Source organism: Muntiacus reevesi, chromosome 20 (assembly GCF_963930625.1).
Source record: "Muntiacus reevesi chromosome 20, mMunRee1.1, whole genome shotgun sequence".
NCBI classification, from domain to species: Eukaryota; Metazoa; Chordata; class Mammalia; order Artiodactyla; family Cervidae; genus Muntiacus; species Muntiacus reevesi.
This window is the reverse complement of record NC_089268.1, coordinates 30,603,766-30,628,867: the sequence shown is the minus strand read 5'-3', so window position 1 is coordinate 30,628,867 and position 25,102 is coordinate 30,603,766. Positions and strand designations below refer to the sequence as shown.

At 36.5% G+C, this 25,102-nt stretch overlaps 1 protein-coding gene and 1 long non-coding RNA gene across 2 annotated transcripts in view; both read left to right on the top strand.

Annotated features, from left to right (window-relative positions):
- The window catches only part of LOC136151537 (uncharacterized), a 172,944-nt gene that overhangs the window by 33,536 nt on the left and 114,306 nt on the right, over nucleotides 1-25,102 (top strand). The window contains exon 2 of the long non-coding RNA XR_010660062.1: nucleotides 10,938-11,006. This is a non-coding gene — a long non-coding RNA (uncharacterized lncRNA). The remainder of the gene's footprint in view (nucleotides 1-10,937; nucleotides 11,007-25,102) is intronic.
- Nucleotides 8,125-9,051, top strand: LOC136151536 (olfactory receptor 2J3-like). Its single transcript, XM_065912743.1, has one exon. The coding sequence runs from the start codon at nucleotides 8,125-8,127 to the stop codon at nucleotides 9,049-9,051; it is 927 nt and encodes a 308-aa protein (XP_065768815.1).

Sequence of the window (25,102 nt, the reverse complement as noted above, 5' to 3'; positions counted from 1 at the left end):
ATCACATACCTTTAATCCTAATATTTGAAGAAAAAAGTAGATAGTATTTGCTTTTGATGAGCCACTCCCAATTTTTGTCTAAACACACTCTGTATAACCTCCCAAAATTCAGAGGATGTATAACTCCTTAATCCTCTTTTCTAAGACCATGGACTGGGAAGATTTTGTTGTAATCAGGGCCATGTCTAATCCCAGGATGATTGTCTTCTCAGAGAGCACTATGTCCCTCCTAGCCATGCCCTCAACTACACACACACACACACACACACACACACACGTGTGGGTGCGTGAAGGGCTGTGCTGATTACGTGATGATATATTTGAACTTTTCTCTCCATGAAAAAAAAAAGGTATATGAATATGTTACACTTCATTTCTTCTCCCTGTTCTAAATCCTTATCCTGTCTCTCTTGCCCAGGAGACATATTCTCAGAAGTATGTCAGGAAGTAGTCTGATTCTGTCTCTCAGGGATTGCCATGGACACATCTGTCTCCATTTGTTGGTGAATATGAACATTTAGGAAGCAAAATAAATAAATATAAGAGGTAATGTAGGGATTTTCATAGTGGTAGAGTGTTTAAGATTCTGCACTTCCAGTGTAAGGGGTATGGGTTCAATCCCTGGTCGGTAAACTAAGATCAACATGCCTCACAGTATGGCAAAAAAAAAGATAAAAGGTAAAACAATAGTAAAAGTACATCAACAGTAAAATATAATGAATAACCTATATTATATGTAACTGCTATCATAGAGTGCGTACACAATGTGATATTAACTCTGAGGAAAGGTACTACTGGAATCAAATATTTATGTGACCACTCTATGCTATTAATATTACTATAAAATTCTCAGATTTAAAATTTTTGTTTGAATTAAACTAAGTAGTCACCCAAAATAATTATGAAAACAACAAATAACTTCCATATCATATCAATGCAGTTAGTATTTATTCTGATTATTATAAAACATTCTAATAAATCTTAATAATCTTCCAGATACACAGGAATTGATAAAAGTATCTGTCTTATCAACATCAAAAGTATTGATAAAAGTATTTGTTTCTGTCAAAAGTAATAAAAAAAAACCTCAGTAGTCAAAGATATATATTAAGATGATGAAAAAAGTAGATGATACTTAATACTTATTGTTTAAATGATTTAAAAAGTGGATAAGGTACTGAATACCTACCATTGACATGATCTAAAGGGAAATGAGAAAGATTAGGGAGGAGGAAGTTGTCATTTGGATATAAATTCTGCTTCTTGCAGCCCCATTAGATGAATTATGCATAGGAAGAGAACAGATGGTGGAATAGGAGGATGAGGAAACTCCCTCCCCTAATGAATGCACAAAAATTGTATCTACATGTGGAGGAGTTCTTACTGGAAACTAACTGGAGACTGGGAGAAAGACTCCTGTACAACCAAGACTAAAAGAAATATCCAGATGGAAGCCAGTTAGGAAGAGAAGCATCAGGTCAGGACCTGTACCCTTGGGATGGGACTCAGAGGAAAAGAGAGATTACATGGGCAGAGATCCTCCCCAGGGAGTGAGTGGTTCCAGCCAGATACTGGGCACCTCAGCTCTGTGTTCCTCGACAGAGATGAGCCCCTTTGACTGATTGCAGGGCTTGTGAGATTAAGAGAAGGTCTGTGGGAGCCTTGGACTCCATTCCTTAGAAGCCGTGCACACTTGCTTGCTCCTAAAGCAGTGAGGAGAGAGAGGACTGAAAACTGCATGAGTGACTGACCAGTTTCCCAAAACTGCCCCTGGCTCATGTCCCAGCCTGAGCCTAGGGAACACTCCAACTCTGCTTGCTTCAAGATGCAGCTCCACATTTACGTATTCCGTATTCCTCTCTCTCTGTCCTCTTTCTGGGATCCCTGTAAGCTGAATGCTGGTACCTTTGATGTTGTCCTAGAGATTCCTTAAATTGTTTTCATTTTTAAAGAGAAATGCATTTAATTATTTATTTAATGTTTAAGTCCTTACACTGTATTTTTGCAAGCTGGTGAACACTGACAAATTATTTCTCCCACAGAACTATAACCACATGTTCCCAGACAGTGTAAATATATGGTTTTAATCAATTACAAAATAAAACAAATTATCAAATGTTAAGTTACACAGCTCCAAAGGCATATAAAATATTAAATGTCTGCTCAATTCATTAGCAGAAACCACTTTTTTTTTTTTTTTTTTTTTTTGGTGATAGAGGTTGGGAATCACACTTCAAACAAAAGTAAGTTGGAAAACAACTTCAGACAAGTATGGGAAAATTACAAGAATTTCAGAAATTTTATGATTAAGAATTGTTTTAGCCAGAATTATTTTTTAATGAATAAAATTCCTCTTAATTTCACACAAATTACACCCACCTTGAAAGAGAAAGTGTTAGTCACCGAGTCGTGCTCAACTCTTTGTGATCCCATGGACTGCAGTCCACTAGGCTCCTCTGTCCATGGGATTTTCCAGGAAAAAATACTGGAGAGGTTTGCCCTTTCCTTTTCCAAGGGATCTTCCTGACCCAGGGATGGATCCTGAGTCTCCTGCCCTGCAGGCAGATTCTTTATCGAGCTATCAGGGAACACTCACCTTATTTCTCTCCGTATGGTTCTGATTCAAAGTGAGAGTTATTATAGATATTTCCTCCCTAAAAGGTTATTCTTTAGTATTTTCTAAGGAATTTATTCAACTAACATTTATTTAAAAAGTAACACTGATCATTGGTTTTTCAGGGATTCATACACACACACTAAAGACATAATGGTAGACTTGACACAAAATAGATAGGGAATTCATTAAATACAGGGGAAGCATAGTGTCTGTTGAAGATGGTTAGCAAAAAAAAATAGCTACCTTTTTCTCTCTCCATACCCTCTGCAATGTGTGTGATTAGCTCCTTCCATGCATAAGTGATGTGTTAGTGTTTCTCAAGTGTTTCCTCCCTTGAGTTTTGACTGGTCCTGTGACTTGCTTGGCTAATAGAACGTGTGTGGTAGAGGGATACTGTGCTGGACTTCAGAGGTGTTGCATGCTTCCACTCTCTCCCTTGGAGCCTCATGATCTTACCATGTGAACAAGTGTTAGCAAAAAGATAAAGTACTACATGAAAGGGGATTCATTTATCTTAGTAAGGAGTCATTCAACTTCTAAATTTATGAACGAGTCCTTACTATACAGCACCATCATCAAAAGGCCAACTGAGATCACGGATGCCTTCTTTCTCAAGAATAGTGTTGTAAGTTTCTTCACACACTCTTATTATTGTGGTAACTTCAATACTCTTATGATTGTGGTAACACTTTGCTGACAATGGTCCGTATAGTCAAAGCTGTGGTTTTTCAGTAGTCATGTATGGATGTTAGAGTTAGACTATAAAAAAAAAAATGAGTGCAGAAGAATTAATGCTTTCGAACTGAGGTACTGGAGAAGACTCTTAAAGTCCCTTGGACAGCAAGGAGATCGAACCACTCAATCCTAAAGGAAATCAGCCCTGAATATTCATTGAAAGGACTGATGCTCAAGCTCCAATATTTTGGCCACCCAATGCGAAGAGCTGACTCGAAAAGACCCTGATGCTAGGAAAGATTGAGGGCAGAATGAGAAAGGAGCGACAGAGGATGAGATGGCTGGATGTCATCATTGACTCAATGGAAATGAGTTTGAGAAACCTCCATGAGATAGTGAAGGACTCTGATGTTGGGAAAGATTGAAGGTGGGAGGAGAAGGGGACAACAGAGGATGAGATGGTTGGATGACATCACCGACTCAATTGACTTGAGTTTGAGTAAACTGCGGGAGTTGGTGATGGACAGGGAAGCCTGGCATGCTGCAGTCCATGGGATTACAAAGAGTTGGACAGGACTTAGCGACTGAACAACAACAGTTACTCTTATCATTGTGGTACTTCTAAAGTTCCTCTGTACAGTTGTTTAAGTTTGCATTAATTTGATTGTGAGTAATAAGAAATTTCATGTTCTTGTATATGAGTTCCACAGGATCTTGGTGGTTCATTTGAAGCATGTTAATTTAGTTAAAAAGTGCTCAATAGGGGGGAGGAGCCAAGATGACGGAGGAATAGGATGGGGAGACCACTTTCCCCCTTACAATTCATCGAATTGAACGCTGAGCAAACTTCACAAAAAATGCTCAATAAGATTATGAAAAAATTTAAAAATTGAATACAGAAATGATGCAAAGAAACTGAATCTACTTCAATATACTCCACTTGAAATACTCAGTGCTTTAGAGTATGGAGTTGAGAGTAATGGGAAATGAAATGACCCTCCTAACAAGAAGCAACAGTTCTTTGGTCCAGTAATACTAAGGTGATAGAAATGAAGTGTACTGAGGTTTACTCCATCCAGGTCAGAAGTCTTGTAAAAAATGCTCTGTGAATTTCAGTTCAGTTCTGTGTCCAGGTTACTCACTGGAAGCTTCTTATTGGAGTGGTAGTGAATTTCTACAGATCACATGTCTGCATAGAAGTTGTGCTATGCCTGGCAATAGTCTCCACTGCCCTTCAGAAACTTCATAAATGTGTGACAAAGAACACCAAAGAACTGAGGAATATGTCTCCTCACTGAAGACTGTGGTCCAATTGTACATCCTGTCCCCAGGTGGTGGCGACACAGGTGGTGGCAGTGGCAGGACAAGGGGAGAAGGTGGTTGTCACAGGCTGGTGGTGAATTTTTTGGCTTTGACAAGGGTGCTGGACTCCATCCTGCAGTGAGCAGCACCAAGTAGCTCACTTTTGGAAATTCTGTTTTCTTTTTGCTCGTCTTATTTGGTGATTTTAAAGTAATCTTTCAAATCCCTTATGTATTTTTCTCTATCACCTAGTCAGCTGTTCATTCCTTCTAGTGTGTTTTAAATTTTAGTTATTGTATGCTACAGTTCAGACTTGTTCTTTTAAAATTTTCTATTTTCTTGGTAAAATTCTTACAGTTTTCATCTATTCTTTTCATCCATTTTTCCTCTCGCACTTTCCATTTATTCAGTTAGCATTCTTATCACTAATGCTTTCAATTTTTTTGTTGTTGTTCAGTTGCTCAGTTGTGTCTGACTATTTGTGACCCCGTGGATGTCAGCAAGGCAGACTTCCCTGTCCTTCACCTTGTCCCGAGCTTGCTCAAAGTCATGTCCATTGAGTTGGTGATGCCATACAACCGTCTCATCCTCTGTCATACCCTTTTCCTTCTGCCTTCAATCTTTCCCAGCATCAGGGTTTTTTCTAATGTGTCGGCTCTTCACATCAGATGGCCAAAGTATTGGAGCTTCAGCTTCAGCCTCAGTCCTTCCAATGAATATTCAGTATTCAGGATTGATTTCCTTTAGTTTTGACTAGTTTGATCTCCTTGCAGTCCAAGGGACTCTCAAGAGTCTTCTCCAACACCACAGTTCAGAAGCATCAGTTCTTCAGTGCTCAGCCTTCTTTATGGTTCAACTCTGACATCCATACATGACTACCGGAAAAATCTTAGCTTTGACTAGATGGACCTTTGTTGGCAATAACATCTTGGCTTTTTAACATGCTGTCTAGGTTGGTCATAGCGTTTCTTCCAAGAAGCAAGCATCTTTAATTTAATGGCTGCAGTCACCATGTGCAGTGATTTAGGAACCCAAGAAAATAAAGCTTGTCACTGTTTCCATTGTTTCCCCATCTATTTGCCATGAAGCAATGGGACCGGATGCCATGATCTTTGTTTTTGAATGTTGACATTCAGCTTAAAACAGCTGGCTTTTTCACTCTCCTCTTTCACCTTCATCAAGAGGCTCTTTAGTTCCTTTTGACTTTCTGCCTTAAGGGTGGTGTCATCTGCATATCTGAGGTTATTCAATACTTTAGTAAATTGTTTATTTCTTCTCATTTTTTTTTCAGGAGTTTTTTCTTGCTTTTTCAACTGAGACAAATTACTGTCTTCTCATTTTGCTTGACTTCCTCTGTTTTTATGAAATTAGGTGAAACAGTTACCGCTGGCAATCTTAAAATAGTGTACAGATTTGGGAGTGTCCCTGTATAGTTCGTGTGTGCGTAGTGGCTTTGGGGGGAAAAGCTGAGTTTGATTTGAATCCAAGACAGATATTTCTTCAGAGTGTGCCGGCAGGTACCACCTGATTAGGAGGTAGGGCTAGAGATGAAGGGGCTAGGGCCAGAGTCAGGTGTGAACCAAGACTTCCTCTCTGCTCAATTGCTGTCACCACCCTATTTAAGGCAAGCGTGGGTCCCACGTTGCTGGAACAGAAGCCCTGAGGGTTGGGTTAGTTGGCTCCATTCCCTTATAGTGTGTGCTCTTCTCCCTCCCAGCACTGGCCCCCTCAATCCCAGAGGGGAGCAGTGCTGGAGTAAGAGAGGTTGGGGATGTTTATTTGGCGATAGTCAGTGTACTGGGTGTGGTGGTCTGGCTGCCGTCAGAGGTCTGTTCTGCTCGTGATGTGCTGCCTGTATAAGTACCAATAATGGCTGCCCCCTCCCTGCTCAGAGACCATTTGATTTTTCAGCTCCTGCAGCATTTCACACTGAGCTTTTCCCTCTGTGGTGGTAACCCTCCCTCCAGTGTGGAGCTGTGAGTGTTTGCTCAGCTCAGGGTGGGGCATGCACAAGGGCAGTCTAGGGAAACAAGTCAGCTAACTGAGTGGTTTCAGTTGGTCCTTTCCACCCTGCTTTGGGAGAAAGCAGGAAACTGTTCTAACCTAGGACAACTCCTTGAAGGGCATTAATTGCTACTTTGGGATTTATACTCCCAGTAGTCTCAGTCAAGGAAAACAAAACACAGTATTCTTTTGTTTCCATAAGGGCTCTGTTTGCTCTAGGAAAAGGGGTCCATTCCCTGACACAGTATATGCACTAACTAGTTCCTCCTTCCAGCTAATATGAGATCTTTTTGGTAGACTCAGGATCCTTTCTTGTGTTGTAGTGATAATCATAGTTATTTTCAGACTCTGCTTTCCTGCACTGATGTAGTAGATTAGAATACGTGGTGTGTAGGCAGACATTTATGTTGGTAATTTCAAAGAGATCATTGGTCCACAGATAAAGAGGCATAGATTGGGCAGACAAATACAGGGAATCCTCCATAATGTTGTATTTCAAAAATAGAGAAGAGATATTTCATTTTACAGCCCATGAAAGCAAACTTTGGTGAGGTCTTTATTTTCCTTTCCTACTGTAAGTAGAAATTTAATCCTAAATTTCCTACCAGTTTTCTACTTACATCTATTTTTAAGTGAAAAAATGTTGGGGTCTCATATCTTTTTTTAACTTTTATAAGAATGCTGAAGGATGGGTCATGAAACAGATAAATATATCTCAGAGCTGCTACTGTTTAAAATTAATGTATTATGTTATTCATGCAACTGTGTAAGGAAGAAGAAAATTATATCTGCATCAGAAGAAACAACAAAAGCATCTGGGTTTATATTTCTCATGATATACTGTCTCATTCTAAAGAAAATTTTTAAAATCTTGAAAATTTCCTATTACCCCTCAAATGGCAGTGATCTCTAAGTGGTGTATCTTTGTAATTCACTCTTTGACCATTGCTAGTTTTTGATTCAGCCACAGTGAACTTCATTATCCAGTGGACTCAACCACACCCTCTTTGAGGAGATCTGAACTGCAGCCTTGAGCAGGAAGTGCCTCTTTCCAAGCTTGTCCTTTCTTGGATACTGTCCCTTGGCCCAAGACATCATTTAGAGTTCTAACGACATTTTTTTTTAACAGTTCCTCTCCTTTTATAGATTAATAATTCTTTACAATTAATCTTATGTTTAATTACAAAAAATTTCTTTTAGGCAGTGTGCTATCTGATTATCCTCCATGGTTTCTGAGCTGTAGACAGTAGTCTAGCATAACAATTAGTTAAAGACTAAGAATTTTAAAGCCTGTATCAGACTTACAAGTGTGAAGCTAACTGTTTTTAATGTTCCTGCTGAGATTCAAGTATTTGTCTACTGCTAACATCTTTTTCAGGAGTTGCACTTGTAAAACACAAGCAATTAAAAGATCCCAAAAGAGGTAACTACAGGTGGCTCTGATGTGATTTTTTTTTTTTTTTTTTTTTTGCTCTTGCAGTGTTTCTAGGGTATATATGATACTTGCCTCACATAACAAGTAATGAATGACCATGAAAAAAATGAATGCAACCTCTGAAGGCTACTTTGTTCTACTGGGCTTTTCTAATTGGCCTCATCTGGAAGTAGTTCTCTTTGTGGTTGTCTTGGTGTTCTACTTGATGACATTGACAGGCAACCTGTTCATCATTATCTTGTCATACCTGGATTCCCATCTCCACACTCCTATGTACTTCTTCCTCTCAAATCTCTCTTTTCTGGATCTCTGCTACACCACCAGCTTCATCCCTCAGTTGCTGATCAACCTCTGGGGTCCAGGAAAAACCATCTCTTACACTGGTTGCATGATTCAACTTTATTTTGTCCTTGCACTGGGATGCACAGAATGTGTGCTACTAATGGTCATGTCCTATGACCGTTATGCAGCTGTGTGTAGACCCTTGCATTACTCTGTCCTCATGCACCCTCGTTTCTGCCATCTGTTGGCTGTGGCTTGTTGGGTAAGTGGCTTCACCAACTCAGCACTTCATTCCTTCTTTACATTTTTGGTACCCCTGTGTGGACATCGCCAAGTGAATCATTTCTTCTGTGAAGTTCCAGCACTGCTTCGACTGTCATGTGTTGATACCCATGCTAATGAGCTGTCCCTCATGGTTACGAGCTCCATTTTTGTTCTCTTACCTCTCATCCTCATTCTCAGCTCCTATGGGGCCATTGCCCGGGCAGTGCTGAGGATGCAGTCAACAACTGGACTTCAGAAAGTCTTTGGGACGTGTGGAGCCCATCTTATGGTCGTATCCCTTTTTTTCATTCCAGTCATGTGCATATACCTCCAGCCACCATCAGGAAATTCTCAAGATCAAGGCAAGTTCATTGCCCTCTTTTATACTGTTGTCACACCTAGCCTCAACCCTCTAATCTACACCCTCAGAAACAAAGATGTAAGAGGGGCAGTAAAGAGATTAATGGGGTGAGGATGGTCTGTTTTACTGGTGATGTGAATGGTAAAGTGGAACATCTCTACACCAATGGTTTTTCCAGTCATCCACTCATCAATCTTTCTTTCATTCACTCAGTTAGCACTTAATGAGTGTGTACACTCACAAGGTCACAAAGTTCGTGGTAATAGATATGAATTAGACAAGGTCTGTCTAAATACTAATCATTCTTTAGTGGTGATGACAGCCATGTAAAAATGGATGAAACATGAATATTAAGTTTTTAGTGCACAAACCTAATAAAAGTATAATTTTCTTAATTGTAAATGAAGCATAGAATGTTATAAAAATTGATAAAATTCAGGTATAATTCCTTAAAAAAAGGCTAGAATATGTTGTTTAATTTCTTTCTTTGTAGGCAGAATTTGTCATACAATTTGTCTTCCATCTTTGGTTTAATGAAAGACATTTTGAAACACTTTAAATATTTTCTCCAACATTGTTATTCTTTTTCTGAATACTAGTTAATATTGAGAGGAGTTTTGGTCTGTATTCCGTAATATCCCATTATCATTAGTAACAAAGTGACTTGCATGAGTCATAACTCGAAGTGCTCTCAGTAATGCAGCAGAAGTAAGCATCTCATATTTCTGTTTTTTTCAGTTCAGTGAAAAGTGTAAAGAAAGTGGAAATAAGTTTAAAGCTGTGCTATATAGCTCATAAAGTAATGGTCATCATAGGATAGGTATTGTTAGGTGAAATAAGTGCTTGTAGCACCTGGATAACCCAAGAAGCAGTAAATAATATCTAAGGCAACCAAGTGCTAGGCTCTGAAAAATATTTTGATGAATCCAATGGGTACTTGAAGGAATTACTTGAAAATATGTTGGAAAAATTTTATGATAAAATCTATATGAAAATGGTAGTTTTTTCTTTTCTAAGCTTGATCTGATTTGAATTATTTGTGGTTAGAAAGTTCTTATGAAAATTAGCATGTATTTTTCAAATAAATAAATAAATGCACTTTTAATTGAAGTAATAGTGTTGTTTCCTATATTATTGATACCATCTCCATCTGAAATAAGTGTACTGTGTATGTAACACTTTAAACTGCACTATATTGAGCTAAAAAATGGAATAAGGAATAAAGTAAAATCTTGGCAACACCTGAGTTTTGTACGGTTCTTAAATGTCTGTTTTAGTTTTGGGGGCCTCTAAAGTTTAGATATGATTGATTCAAGTCCTTTCCCCTAAATTATTAAAAAGAAAAACATCCCACATCTTCCTCTCAATTTCTTGTGTGGCTCTCATGTACGTTGATTCTGATGTCTTTGTCTTTGCCTTTGTGTGTCTGTGAGTTTTTTTCTCTAACTAGCCATAAACAATAATATGGGGTGTGTACATTTGTCCTTAAGCTACTTTTCAAGAAATGAAGAACCAAGAATCATACCTATAAAAGAACTTTTAGTAAATAATCGGGGCCACACAAAACAACTATCACAGAGCAAAAATCTTTTAAGAACTTAAAAGACATAGCTTAGTTCTTTAAACAACCTTGTACTTATGGAATTCTTATTGTTTGGTATACCTCATACAGTACCAGAGTATCTCACTATCTAACTTGAAAAAGCTTTGAAATTTTCCATTTCTTCTTTTCCTTTTATGCTTGAAAAACACAGAAATATCTTTTTGTATGTGTAGACTATTTTTCTTGAAATGCAAAATTTTAGTGTTTATGATTTTGAATCCTAGCCATGTTGCTGTAATATTTATTTGTAATCTAAAGTAAAGATTATTTTCAAAAAATTCTCCCAAAGATCACCACAGATACTGTTGTTTTTATTGCTTTATTTTCATACTTTTTAAATAAAACCTTTTTATCACAGGCAGGATATAAGTATGTTTTTTTTCTCATTTTCTAGATGAGAAAACTGAAGAGAAGAAGATATGAGGCTTACCTAAGCTTAAGCAACTTGTATATGACAAATCAGGTAATGACAATAGATTTTTACCTGAGTTCTCTTGTTATGGTCAACAACAACTAGGAGATCTGAGACTCTATCATTGCCAACACTAAACCTCCAACCAATATTTGGTAAATTGACATTTACACAGCACACATGAATTTGGGTCACAGGCAACTTTACTGAAGAACTGACAATGAAAGCATTTTCTCAGCTAGGAATGGAAGCTAAATGCACTGAAGGATCATCTTCTTCTTTTATCTTATTAAAATTTTCCTCCTCTTCAGGACAATATCTCCCAATCTTTTCCCACTTTTCATACTGATTCCTGTGCAGCATATTCCCTAAGCACATGCTCAATTATTTGTTCTTAGTGTATCTCAGCAGTGCAGGATTATTGGCACAAATATGCTATCAGATAGTTATAGAAACTAGCTCTGGCTTCCAGTTCAGATTCACTCATTCTCTACTATTTTATTAGCCTCATTGTCACACACTGTATTCTTTTTACAAATATGAAGCTGAAAGATCACTGGTTATCATATGCTATGACAACATCAAGTGATTTCAAGCATAATAAAGTTTCAAATACAAATATACCATATTCGAATTACAATTCAATAACATTAAAATTTACAGAAAAGAAAATAGTACAGATTTAGACCTCCATCAGATTTCATAGTGTTAATGTTTTAGCATGGGTGTTTTGCCATTCTGTCTATAGTTATATAATATTAATATGAATTTAACTATTTTTCTGAAATAGTATATATGCACAACCATCCCTAACTGTTCCTGAGAGTATTTCCTAAAGTGAAGATCTAATTCAGGATAACAAATGAGATTTAGGTGTTATGTCTCTTGGTGTCCTTTAATCTGAAACCATTTTTCAGTTTTTCTTTGCCTTTAATAGCTAAATATTTCTGAAGAGTATAGGCCATTTATTTTATACAATGGTTTTCAATTTATATTTGCCTAGTGACACGACTGAAGCGACTTAGCAGCAGCAGCAGCAGTGTTTATGCAGAATTAGAATTTTCCTTTTTGACAATGAAACTCCACAAAACTGATATTGTGTTGACCTGAGCTGCATCTTATTAGAAGGAACCTGGTATTTGCTTATTCTATTACTGATGATATGAACTTTGAACACTTGGATAACATGGTGTCTTTTAGGCTTCTCTACTGTAAAGTTACTATGTTTATTTGGTAGTTCACAAGAACCTGGTGGGGAGAAGGTCATAATTAGGTGGAATTCCAATTTCCTTTAATTTTCATCCATAATTTTTATTTATTTATATTTTTCCTCCAGCTTTATTGAGGCATCATTGACATACAACATGTTCAAGTTCAAGGTGTACATTGTGATGATTTATAATGCATATATTGCAGATATTTACAAAAAAAAATTAACCCATCTGTTCTTCCATTTACTATACATTTTTTTTTTTTTTTTTTTTGTAGTGAGGATATTTAAGATCTACTCTTTTAGTAAATTTCAAGTATATAATACAGTAGGTGGCACTAGTGGTGAAGAACCTGCCTGGCAATGCAGGAGACTTAAGAGACTAGTGTTTGATTACTAGATGGAGAAGATCACCTGGAGGAGGGCATGGTACCCCACTCCAGTTTTCTTGCCTGGAGAATTCCACGGGTAGAGGAGCCTGGTGGGCTACAGTCCCTGGAGTTGCAAAGACTGAGCGACTTAACACTCATTTAATGTTATAGTCACCATGTGTAAATCAAATCCCCAGAAAGTATTTTAGTGCTGAGAATTTGTACTTTTTGACCAACATTTTCTGTTTCTCCCAATCTCAGCTACTAGTAACCGTCCTTTTACTAACTATTTTTCTGTTTGCCTTTTTTTTTTTAATTTCACATAAAAGTGAGAACATACAGTACTTGTTTTTGTCTTTCTAATTTATTTTACTTAGCATAATGCCCTCAAGGTTCATCTATATTTTTGCACAAGGCAAGATTTTCTTCTTTCTCAAGGTTGAAGAATATTTGACTGTATGTAGAATATTCTTTATCCATTCATCTTTTGATGGGTTCTTAGGTTGTTTTCATGTCTTCACTATTGTGAATAAAGCTGCTTTCTCTGTTTTTCTGTGCTGATCTTCCTAAAGGTTTGTCAGGTTTCTCTTTCAAATAAACCAACTCTTAGTTTTGTTGGTCTTTTCTATTGCTTTTCTTGTATCTCTATCATTTATTTCTGCTCTTTGTTATTTTCTTTCTTGTTTCTAACTTTGGGCTTAGTCTGTTTCTTTTTCTAGTTACTTGAGATAAAGATAGATTGCTTTTTGTAATTTTTTCTTTTTATCTTTATAAACTTGCCTATTAGAATTGCTTTTGCTGCATCTTGCAGGTTTTGGTATTTTGTATTTCCATCTTCATTTGTCTTAAGATATTTTTTGATTTCCCGCCTCTTTTTTTTTTGACCAATGTTTGTTCAGGAGTGTGTTGTTTAGTTTCCATTTGCTTGTAATTTTCCAATTGTCATCCTGTAATTGACATCTAATTTCTTATGCTTCTGGTAAGAAAAGATACTTGATATGAATTCAGTCTTCTTACATTAGCAAAGGCTTGCTTTGTGACTTAACATATGTTCTATGCTGGAGAATAATCTGTGTCCACTTGAAAAGAATGTATGCACTGCTGCTGTTGGATGAAAATTTAATCTACCAACTATCTAACAAAGAATTCAAATAATCCTTTAAAAAATTCGGTGCAAGTACAAGAAAACAGAGGTATACAACTAAATGAAATTAGGAAAATATTATATGAACAAAATGAAGTTCAACAAAGAATGGTATGGAATTAGATATTAATAACAGGATGAGAATTGAGAAGTTAGCATTTCTTTACAGTATGTATTGTGTTTGGTGGTATCAAACCTTCTTGATTAGTCATGATATTTGTGGTCTTGCCTGGGTATCTATGCATCTGAGGACGTAGGTTCCTGTACTAGTCTTTATAAATCTGCTTTGGCAGGCAAAGGCCTCTACCAGTCAGCTTGTCTAGAGAGTCTATGTGTGCATTCTAGTGGCATCCATGGTCAACTGCTGCTGGAGTATTTTGGTGACCTGGTGCTGGGGTGCATCAAAAGCCTGGAATAGCAGTCAACCTGGTACTGGGGCCCTCCAATATCATGAGTTAACAAGTGCTGTCTAGACCCTGGTTTGTGGTTACTGATTGGAGCTAAGACCAGAGGAGATATCCTGGACTGTGGGAGTTGGCCAGGGCAGAAATATACCAAGAAACCTGAGTGTCCTGGCCTGCTGGGAGCCTGGTACTTAGGAGATGCCCATGGTCATGGAAGCTGGTCAGGAACTTGATGCCATGGGTGGGTTGGTGCCCTGCTTGATTGGGAGCCTGGGTTCACAAGATCTATTTAGGATCTTGGAGCAAACGAAGATTCCTCTAGGCAAGGGAAACTTCTGGAGCCACCAAGCTACTTGTGACTACTGGAGGTGACTGGCACTCAGGTGGTCAGGAAGCTTAGGTTTGCAGCGCCCTCTGAGAGCTTGAAGCCTTCAGCCACTGGTCTTATTATCAAGCATCCTTTATTAATTCTTACAAGAAACAATGATTGTTATTTTGCACCAAATGGTGATTTTTAAGGTTCATTTATTCTTGTGCAGAAAAGGGAACGTTTGTGATTATTGCAGAGATTATAAATTGATGCAGTCACTGTGGAAAACAGGATGTGGAGGTTCCTCACAAAATGAAAAACAGAAGTACCATCAGTTCAGTTCAGTTCAGCCACTCAGTCATGTCTGACTCTTTGTGACCCCATGGTTTGCAGCACACCAGGCATCCTTGTCCATCATCAACCCCCGGAGCTTGCTCAAACTCTTGTTCATCAAGTTGATGATGCCATCCAACCATCTTATCCTCTGTCATCCTCTTCTCCTGCCTTCAATCTTTCCCAGCATCAGGGTCTTTTCCAATGAGTCAGTTCTTTGAATCAGGTGGCCAAAGTATTGGAGCTTCAGCTTCAGCCTCAGTCCTTCCAATGAGTACTCAGTATTCAGGGTTGATTTCCTTTAGGTTTGACTGATTTGATCTCCTCACAGTCCAAGGGACCCTCAAGAGTCTTCTCCAACACCACAGTTCGGAAGCATCAATTCTTCAGTGCTCAGCCTTCTTTATGGTCCAACTCTTACATCCATACATGACTACTGGAAAAACCATAACCTTTGACTAGACGGACCTTTGCTGACAAAGAAGTACCATATGATCCAGCAATTTCTCTTCTGGGTATTTACTGGAAGAAGACAAAACCATTAATTTGAAAGAATATAGGGACACCAAAGTTCATTGTGGCACTACTAATGGCCAAGATATGGAATCAATCTAAGTGTTCATCAGTAGAGGAATAAAGAAGACATATATATATATATATATATATATATATATATATATATATATATATTGGGCTTCCCAGGTGGCTCAGTGGTAAAGAGTCCACCTGCCAATGCAAGAGATGGAAGAGAGGTGAGTTTGATCCCTGGATTGGGAAGATCCCCTAGAGTAGGACATGGCAACCTGCTCCAGTATTTCTTGCCTGGGAAATTACATAGGCAGAGGAACCTGGGGGGCTACGGTCCATGGGATCACAAAGAGTCAGAGAAGACTGAGTGACTGAGCATATGCTCAGTAATGGAATATTAGTCAGCCACAAAAAGGTATAAAATCTGCCATTTACTTCAACATGAATAGATCTATATGGCATTATCCTAAGTGAAATAATAAAGAGAAAGACAAGTAACACATGATCTCACTTATGTATGAAATAGAAAAAATCAAGCAAGCAAGCAAATAAAACAAAACAAACATACTCATAGAAACAGAGAACAAATAGGTGATTTCCAGAAGGGGTGCAAAATATGAAATGGGATTAAAACATGCAAACTTTCATTTAGAAAATAAATAAGTCTTGGGAATGTAGTACACAACATAAGGAATATTGTCAGTTCCCCATAATATTGCATGGGGACAGATGGTTATTAGACTTTTTGTGGTGATCATTTCATGGTGCCTGCAAATGCCAAATCACTACATAATACATCTGAAATGAATATAATTGTTCAGTTGTTCAGTTGTGTCCAACTGTTTGTGATCCCATGGACTGCAGCATGCCAGACTTCCCTGTCCCTCACCATCCCCCGGAGTTTGCTCAAGCTCATATCCATATCAACTATACTTCAATAAAAAAGAAAAAGTTACATCATTTCTTGTACACTTATTACTTAATTTGGTATGTAAATAATGTCTCGTTGTTATCTTTTCTCAAATTGTTCACATCCCAATCCCTGGAACCTGTGATTATGCATTGTCTTTCATAGTATAAGAACTTTTATAGATAAAAATAAATTAAGAAAATTGAGATGAGGAGATTAACCTGAATTACCCAAGTGAGCCAACATAATCACAAAGATTCTTATAAGAGGAGGCAGGAGGTCAGGGAGAGACAGGATACTAAGCTTCTGACTTTAAAGATAGAGAAAAGGATTATAGGTGGCCTCTAGAAGTTGGAAAAGACCAGTAAGTAGATTCTCTCCTAATGTCTGCAGAAGGACACAGTCCTGAGGACCTATTTTAGCCTCCTCATCTCCAGAACTCTAAGGTACTAAGCATTTGTATTTTTTTAAGCCACTGAGTATATGGCAATATGTTATAACAATGATGGGAAACTGGCACAGTTGGCATTCTACTGGAAGGAAAAGTTTTTTGTACCATATATATTTATATACACTGTATCATATATCATTTTTAATAAGATGATCTTGACTAATCTCAGATTTTCCTTTGGGATAAGACTAATTTACCTGTTTTGGTCATATGACCTCTTCTGTAAACAAAGAGATGAAGTTACCCAATGAGCAGTTCACCAGAAATGCATGGAGTGGACCAAATCAAGAGTAAAGAGTCTCTTGATGAAAGTGAAACAAGAGAGTGAAAAAACTGGCTTAAAACTCAACATTCAGAAAACAAAGGTCATGACATCTGGTTCCATCAGTTCATGACAAATAGATGGGGAAACAAAGGAAACAGTGAGAGACTTAATTTTCTTGGGCTCCAAAATCACTGCAGATGGTGTCTGCAACCATGAAATTAAAAGATGCTTGCTCCTTGGAAGAAAAGCTATGACAAACCAAGACAGCATATGAAAAAGTGGAGACATTACTTTGCCTACAAAGGTCCATATTATCAGAGCTATGGTTTTTCCAGTAGTCATGTAAGGATGTGATATTTGGACCATAAAGAAGGTTGAACTTGTAAGAATTGATGCTTTTGAACTGTGATATTGGAGAAGATTCTTATGAGTCCCTTGGGCAGCAAGGAGATCAAACCAGTCAGTCCTAAAGTAAATCAACCCTGAATACTCAATGGAAGGACTGATGCTGAAGCTGAAGCTCCAATATTTTGGCCACCTGATGTGAAGAACCAACTCATTGGAGAAGACCCTGATGCTGGGAAAGATTGAAGGCAGGAGGAGAAGGGTACAACAGAGGACAAGATGGTTGTATGGTATCAATGACTCACTGGACATGAATTTGCACAAACTCCAGGAGATGCTGATGGACAGGGAAGCCTGGCGTGCTGCAGTCTGTGGGGTTGCAAAGACCAGACATGACTGAACGACTGAACAACAACAACAAATATCAAATCAAGACATGGCACTACTGCTGACAACATTTATTAGTTATTCTTTTCCTTCTTCTGAGAAATAGAGTTTTTATATTGTGTTTGAGAATGAGGCAACACTGGTATGGATTTGGGGAGTCATTTATGGCGGGACTGTAAATCCTTGAAATTGAAGACTTTCCAGGTTAACTTAATTCTTTAAGACTTCTTAAATTTGAAGTTCAGATAAGTTAACAATTTGAATTCAACTCTGCATGACTACACTTGTGATCTAACCAAAAATGAAACAGGGATTGGTTACTGAAGGCGGGAAAATAATTTTTTTTTTTAATATTAGGTGCTGTGGGTCCCAGAAAGATAGGCATAGTTTAAGAGAACATTGACTATTAATATGGACATGTAAGTTTGTAATCTCCAAGCTTCTTAAACAGTGATCCTTGTACTGTACATGTGTGAAAAGGCCTTTATCCTCTCAGACTTTGCAGTTACTAATTAGGGCCTAGGAAGGACAGAGTCACTGTAGTCAGTGTCTTCTGGACAAGAGTAGACTTGTACATTTCCACCTTATGTTGGCATTGGTGGAAACCAAGAAAATGAAGATATTTGGTGATGTTTGTTAATCCTCCCCCACTGATGGCTTCTCCCAGCTGCTAGGTGCTGATTTATCTTCCAAGCAGGACCTTCTTGATGTCCTTTGCAATTTGTTGTTTAATAGAAAAGTCCTGGAAGCTTGAGGCAGATCTGTTGCTGTGGAGAACATGCTTAGTGCTACAGGTTTCTACTTATGCAAATCCTGGAGAAGCTGAGGCCCACCATGTCAGGGTTGCTAGAAGGCAGGACACTCACACAGGATCAGAAGGCTTCACCTAAGAGTTGGTGTTAAGTCTAGGTTTATTTGGGCTTCCCAGATGGCGCTAGTGCTAAAGAACTTGCCTGCCAATGCAAGATATGTAAGATGTGGGTTCAGTCCCTGGATTGGGAAGATCCCCTGGAAGAGGGCCTGGCAACCCAGGAGGGCACAGTAACCCACTCCAGTGTTCTTGCCTGGTGAATCCCATGGACAGAGGAGTGAGAAGCATGGTGGGCTACGGTCCATAGGTTTGCAAAGACTCAGAAATGACTGAAGCGACTTAGCAGACAAGCACTAGCTTTAATCTATGTATTTTTATTAAAGGTTCACTTTATGCAAATAAAAAAAAAGTTTATCAGAAGATTTTCTTCTCCAGTTAAAGCAAATATAAAGTTGCTAATAAATTAGTCTGATTAAAAAATAATATAAAGGCCTAACTTAATGGAATCTATTCTTGAGAAAAAAGCATCAAGTGCTCTAAGTCTAAAGGAGTTTTGGGTTTAAAATATAAACTTAAAAAGATGGAGAGGAAGGACTTTTTTTTTAACATTTACATGTATCTATTCTTTTTCAAATTCTCTTCCCATTTACGTTATTTCAGAGTATTGAACACAGTTCCCTATGCTATACAGTAGGTCCTCATTGGTTATATATTTTATGTATAGCAGTGTGTACATGTCAATCCCAGACTCTATCCCTCCCCCACCCTTCTCCCTTAGTAACCACAAGTTTACTTTCTAAATCTGTAAGTCTTTCTGTTTTGTAAATAGGTTAGTTTGTGTCATTCTTTTAGATTCCACATATAAGTGATATCATAGATTACTAGTCTTGTCTGTCTGACTTACCTCACTTGGTATGATAATCTCCAGATCCATCCATGTCCCTGCAAATGGCATTATTTCATTCTTTTTTATGACTGAGTAATATTCCTCTCTCTCTCTGTATATATATATATATATACACATATTCCATTATATATATATATATAAGTATACTACAATATTCCATTGTATATATGTATGTATATGTATATATATTTATGAATGTATATATACAATGGAATATTGTAGTATATGTATACATATGTATACTACATCTTGTTTATCCTTTCATCTGTCAATGGATATTTCTGTTGGTTTGATATTTTGGTTGCTTCTATGTCCTGGTTATTGTAAAGAGTTTCAATGAACATTGGGGTGCATGTATATTTTCAAACCAAGTTTTTCTCTGGATATATGCCTGGAATGGCATTGCTGCTGCCGCTGCTGCTAAGTCGCTTCAGTTGTGTCTGACTCTGTGAGACCCCCACAGAGCCTGTGCTGCCACCCACCAGGCTCCTCCATCCCTGGAATTCTTCAGGCAAGAATACTGGAGTGGATTACCCTTCCCTTCTCCAGGGGAATGAGTACCAATACTTGTTCTTGTGCAAATGGAATGTATTAGATAGAACATAATCAGAACTAGGATATTCATTAATATGTAAATAAAGAACACAAGAAGGCTATACTAAGAGGTATGTACCTTGCCAGCAAATAGCCCTATTAATATGACCTTTCTGGTATGCCTTTTCTATTTAGACTCATTCAGTAAACTCGGATTCAGTCAGTAGTTTGTAGTATCTCTTTTTATGCTGTAAATTGTCTTGCATAACTACTTGATTTTAAACTGGGTAACTGATTTTTTTGTTAAAATTTAATGATCTATGTTGTAGGAGTTTTTCTTTATTGGGTGGGATTATCTTATTTTTAAGTAAGAGTTTGGACAGTTATCAGTGATTTACTCAATGCATTGGAGAAGGAAATGGCAACCCACTCCAGTATTCTTGCCTGGAGAATCCCAGGGACAGAGGAGCCTGTTGGGCTGCCATCTATGGGGTCGCACAGAGTCGGACACGACTGACGTGACTTAGCAGCAGTAGCAGTAGCAGCATGTAGCTACAAAGACAGCCTTTGGGTCCAGGAGAAAAATCTTTTTTCCAATTTAGAATCAGAGATGTTGGTTTAGGGGCAACAGACTACATTTGTAGGGTTGCAAAGCACAGTTTTCATTTTCTCTGTTTTATTAAATCCTCAAAGCCATCCTGGGAAATGTCACACAAAATTTCTCTGGGATAAGATGTCACTATGGCCCTTTGATTCCACACAACACCTAGGTCAGATGTGTGTAATAAAAAAATAAAACAATAATTCCAACTAATTCTGAATGAGGCTGGTGTGCCAAACACTACAGGAAGCATTTTATACCCATTAAATCATTTAGTACTGATCCCAAAACGCCTCGACAAAGGAAACTTTAGTATTCCTATCTTAAGATATTGTTAATAATTCATCCCAATTGTGTGCTAATAACTAGGAAATTTCTTAAGGATCAAAAATCAATACATTTCTTCAATGAGGTAGAGAGATAATGAGAGTATAAATTCAGATTTCTACATTCCAAAAATGTATATTTAAGTGCTATAATTCTACCCTAGATCTCTAATTTTTTCCCATATCAATCTCATGATATTTCATTACTTCTAACTCTTGCATACCATGGTATTTTAATCCAATTTTTGATCTACTTCCAGTGATTTTCCATCACTGTTTAACCATAGTAATTTAGTCGCTAAGTCATGTCCAACTCTTTTGACCCCATGGACTGTATCTGCCAGGCTCCTCTGTCCATGGGATTCTCCAGGCAAGAATACTGGAGTGGGTTGCCATTTCCTTCTCCAGGGGATCTTCCTGACCCAGGGATTGAGCCCAGGTCTCCTGCATTGTAGGCAGATTCTTTACCAACTGAGTACAAAGAAAGCCCATAGGCCTATGGTTTAACCATATAGGGATCTATTGATCTGTGAAGGTTTAAAGTTCTTTGTGTCTCCACTAAATTATCATTCTAGCGTATCTTTTTATATATAGTTTTTTATGCAGTATTTTATTTATATTTGAAGTGATTTTAAAGTTATGTGAGAGAAAATATTATTTTTTTATTATTTTTTATTTTTTTTATTTATACATTTTGAAATGATCATAGTAAATCTAATTACCATTGGTTATTATACAAAGCTACAATTTTTCTTTGTGATGGGATCTTTTAAGATTTATTTTCTAAGCATTTAAGAAATTGCTAAGAAAGAAAATATTTTTATCTGACATAAAAACATCTGGATAAAACATGTGGACAAGTCGATCTACCAGATTTTTATTAACTACATATTAAAAATGTTCATATGATTGTATGAAGGCTACACACTTCATTCGGGTATTTAATATCTGTCAGATATAGTGTTTACTAAAATTTACATGTTTTTAAGGTAGGTTCAACTGAGAAACTGAGTTGATTACAAAGAAAAATCTCGTTTTTTTCTATAGGTACCAAACTAATTATTTCCAATGTTTAAAGACGGCTCCCAGAAATGAAATACTTTCCAATTTTCCTATGAATATTTGGCACTATGATATACACACATTCCAACCTTCTCTAAGAATGGATAGCTTTTAAAGCAAAAGTCTTTACTTACCCTTATTTTAGATAAACATCACTTAAGAAAAAGGAAGTGTGAAGGAACATACTTGAATTTTTCAAATTTTCAGAAAAGGACAAAGAAACTAGTTTGCAGATGAGTGCTTAAGAAATATCTTCAGAAATGTGAATTTTCTATTTGATATAATGCTGTAGGAAAAAAAAAAACCCAGATTCAAAAAACCTAAATAGATATTAATATCAAGAGTGCTTTTTGGTGTGCAAATTTTTTTTTTTTTTTTAATATTCCTGAGCCCCTTGGACATTATTTTCAACAGCCCATTTATGGTTATCCCAGATGAGCTAGCAGACAAAGTTCCATGGGACAGATTTCTCCATGGGAATGTCCCTTATGTATACTTAGTTACTTACTGAACTGAGGTTGGTATCATCTCCTCTATTGCTAGATTTGTTTTAAAATAGACTCATTTGGTTTTTCAACACACTGGAAACTAATTTTATTTTATTTATTTTCGTTTTTAGTGTGTCTTTTACTTTTACATTATATGACATAATGATTTGATACCTTGTATACATTTTCAAATGATCACAGTAAATCTAATTACCATTAGTTATTATGCAAAGTTACAGTTTTTCTTTGTGATGAGATCTTTTAAGATTTATTTTCTTAGCAATTTTTAAATTTTCAATGTAATATTATTGAATATATTCACCATGCTGTAGATTGCACCCCATGACCAATTTATTTTATATCTGAATATTATACTGCTTGATTCCTTTCACCCCCTCTCCATCACCTCAACCCTCCTCCCCTCTGGCAAACACCAATCTTTTCTCTATAAATTTTGTTTTGTTTGTTCATTTGCTTTATTAAAAAAGTACCCCTCGTATAGTTGAAATCATATGGTATGTGTCTTTGTGTGACTTATTTCCTTAGCATAATACCCTCAAGGTCCATCTGTGTTGTTGCAAATGATAAAATTTCATTCTTTCCTTATAGCTGAGTAGGATTGCATTGTGTTTATAATAACACATCTTCTTTATCCATTCATCCATCGATGGACACTTGGTCTGTTGCCATATCTTGGATCTTGTAAATAATGTTGCAAATGAGCATATATGTACACATATCATTTTGAATTACTGTTTTTGGTGTCTCCAGATAAATACCAAGAATATGAATTGCTGCATCACATGATAGTTCTATTTTTAATTTTTTGGAGGAACCTCCATATTGTTTTCCATAATGTCTGCACCAATGTTCAGTTCCATGAATCAGGCATATGTTCCCTTTCTTCATATTTTTTTCCAACACATTATTTCTTGTCCTTTTGATAAAAGTCACTATGACAAGTGTGAGGTGATTTTTTTAAATTTTAATTTGCATTTCTCTAATAATCATGTTGACAACTTTTCATGTGTGAAGTGGTGACATGGACTATTTGTATTTCAGTACGTGTGTGACATATATATTGTAACATCTCCTTTATCTCTTATCCACTAAGATTGCTCCCATATGTTGGCTATTATAATTAATGCTGCTATGAACATTGGATTCTATGTATCTTTTCAAATTAGTGCTTTTGTTTTCTTCAGATATATATCCAGGATTGGTAGTTGTATTTTTTTTTATTTTTTGAGAAACCTCCATAATGTTTTCCATAGTGGCTGCACCAGTTTACATTCCGATCAAGAAGAATTTCCTTTCCTTTTCTCCACATACTTGCCAAAATTTATTGCTCAAAGATTTCTTTTTTCGATAGCCATTCTGATAGGTGTGAGGGTGATATCTCTTTCTGGTTTTTATTTGCAGTTCTCTAATAATTAGTGATGTTGATCATTTTTTAATGTGCCTGTTGTTCATCTGTATGTCTTCTTTGGAAAAATATCTACTCATGCCTTCTGCCTGTTTTTTGATTGAGTCATTTGGTTTTCTGAATACTGAGTTGAATGAGCTATTTATATATTTTGGGTATTAACCCCTTATCAAGCATATCATTTGCAAATATTTTCTCACACTCAGTAGGTTGTCCTTTTGTTACTTATAGATTGTTTTCTTTGCCGTCAAAGGCGTTTAACCTTAATTAAGTCCAATTTGTTTGGTTTTGCTTTTATATCTTTTGCATTAGCATACAGATCCAAAAAGATTTCTGTGACTTATCTCAAAAAGTGTTCTATGTTCACTCCTAGGAGTTTTATGGCTCCTAGTCTTATTATTACTTTTAGGTCTTTAATCTATTTCTTGACTTTATTTTTGTATATGGTTAGAGGAAATGTAATTTTATTTTTTACATGTAACTGACCAGTTTTTGATCATTTCAAACTTGTAAAACTTCAAAATTAGTAAATGAAACAAAAATTATCATGCTACATAAACTGTTTCTAACTTGCTTTAATTTTTAATATCATTCATTTTTTTAGATTAATAAACACTTAAAAATAATAATCTCTAATGCCTATAGATAATTCCTGCCCATTTTTGTAGGATAATTTTTAAGTAGTTAATTTTGCATGCTCAGTTTATTTCCATTCTTCATTGACTACACACAAATAAAAATACAAATAGAAACCACAATATGCTGTTCTGGTCCTAAATGAATTTATTAGGTTTTGGGAAAAACAGGATATGTGGCAAAACACATCTTGGTCATTAGTGAGCGTCACTACCATCCCCTGATTGTAACATTATCATAACATTTTTTTCTTCTTCATCTTTATCAAGATAAAATTGACAAAATTGTCAAGAGTTATGACTTACAGTGTATAATGTGATGACTCTATGTATGTGTGCACTGTGAAATGATTGCCACAATCAAGTACATATTGATAACATATATTAATATAACATGTTAATTATTTTCAGTTCAACTTTCTTCTTCTATCCTTAAATTTAAGTATTATTATTTTAAAAAATTTTTTATTATGAGGACTCTTGGCAAAAATTTTTCATATTATTCTGCAACAAACACCTCTGAATTTTAAGAGTTTGCTTTTTTATGTTTATACATTTTTATATACTCACAACTCAAAAAACAATCATTAATTCTATATTATGTACCAATAACTGAGAATGAAGAATTAAAACATTTTTATGGAAGGAAATAATTCACCTCATAGTTATTACAGAACTGAGAGTCATATGAGACAAACG

What these genes read in the sequence shown, in the direction of transcription:
- LOC136151536 (XM_065912743.1), top strand. Translation starts at nt 8,125, where the DNA reads ATGACCATGAAAAAAATGAATGCAACCTCTGAAGGCTACTTTGTTCTA.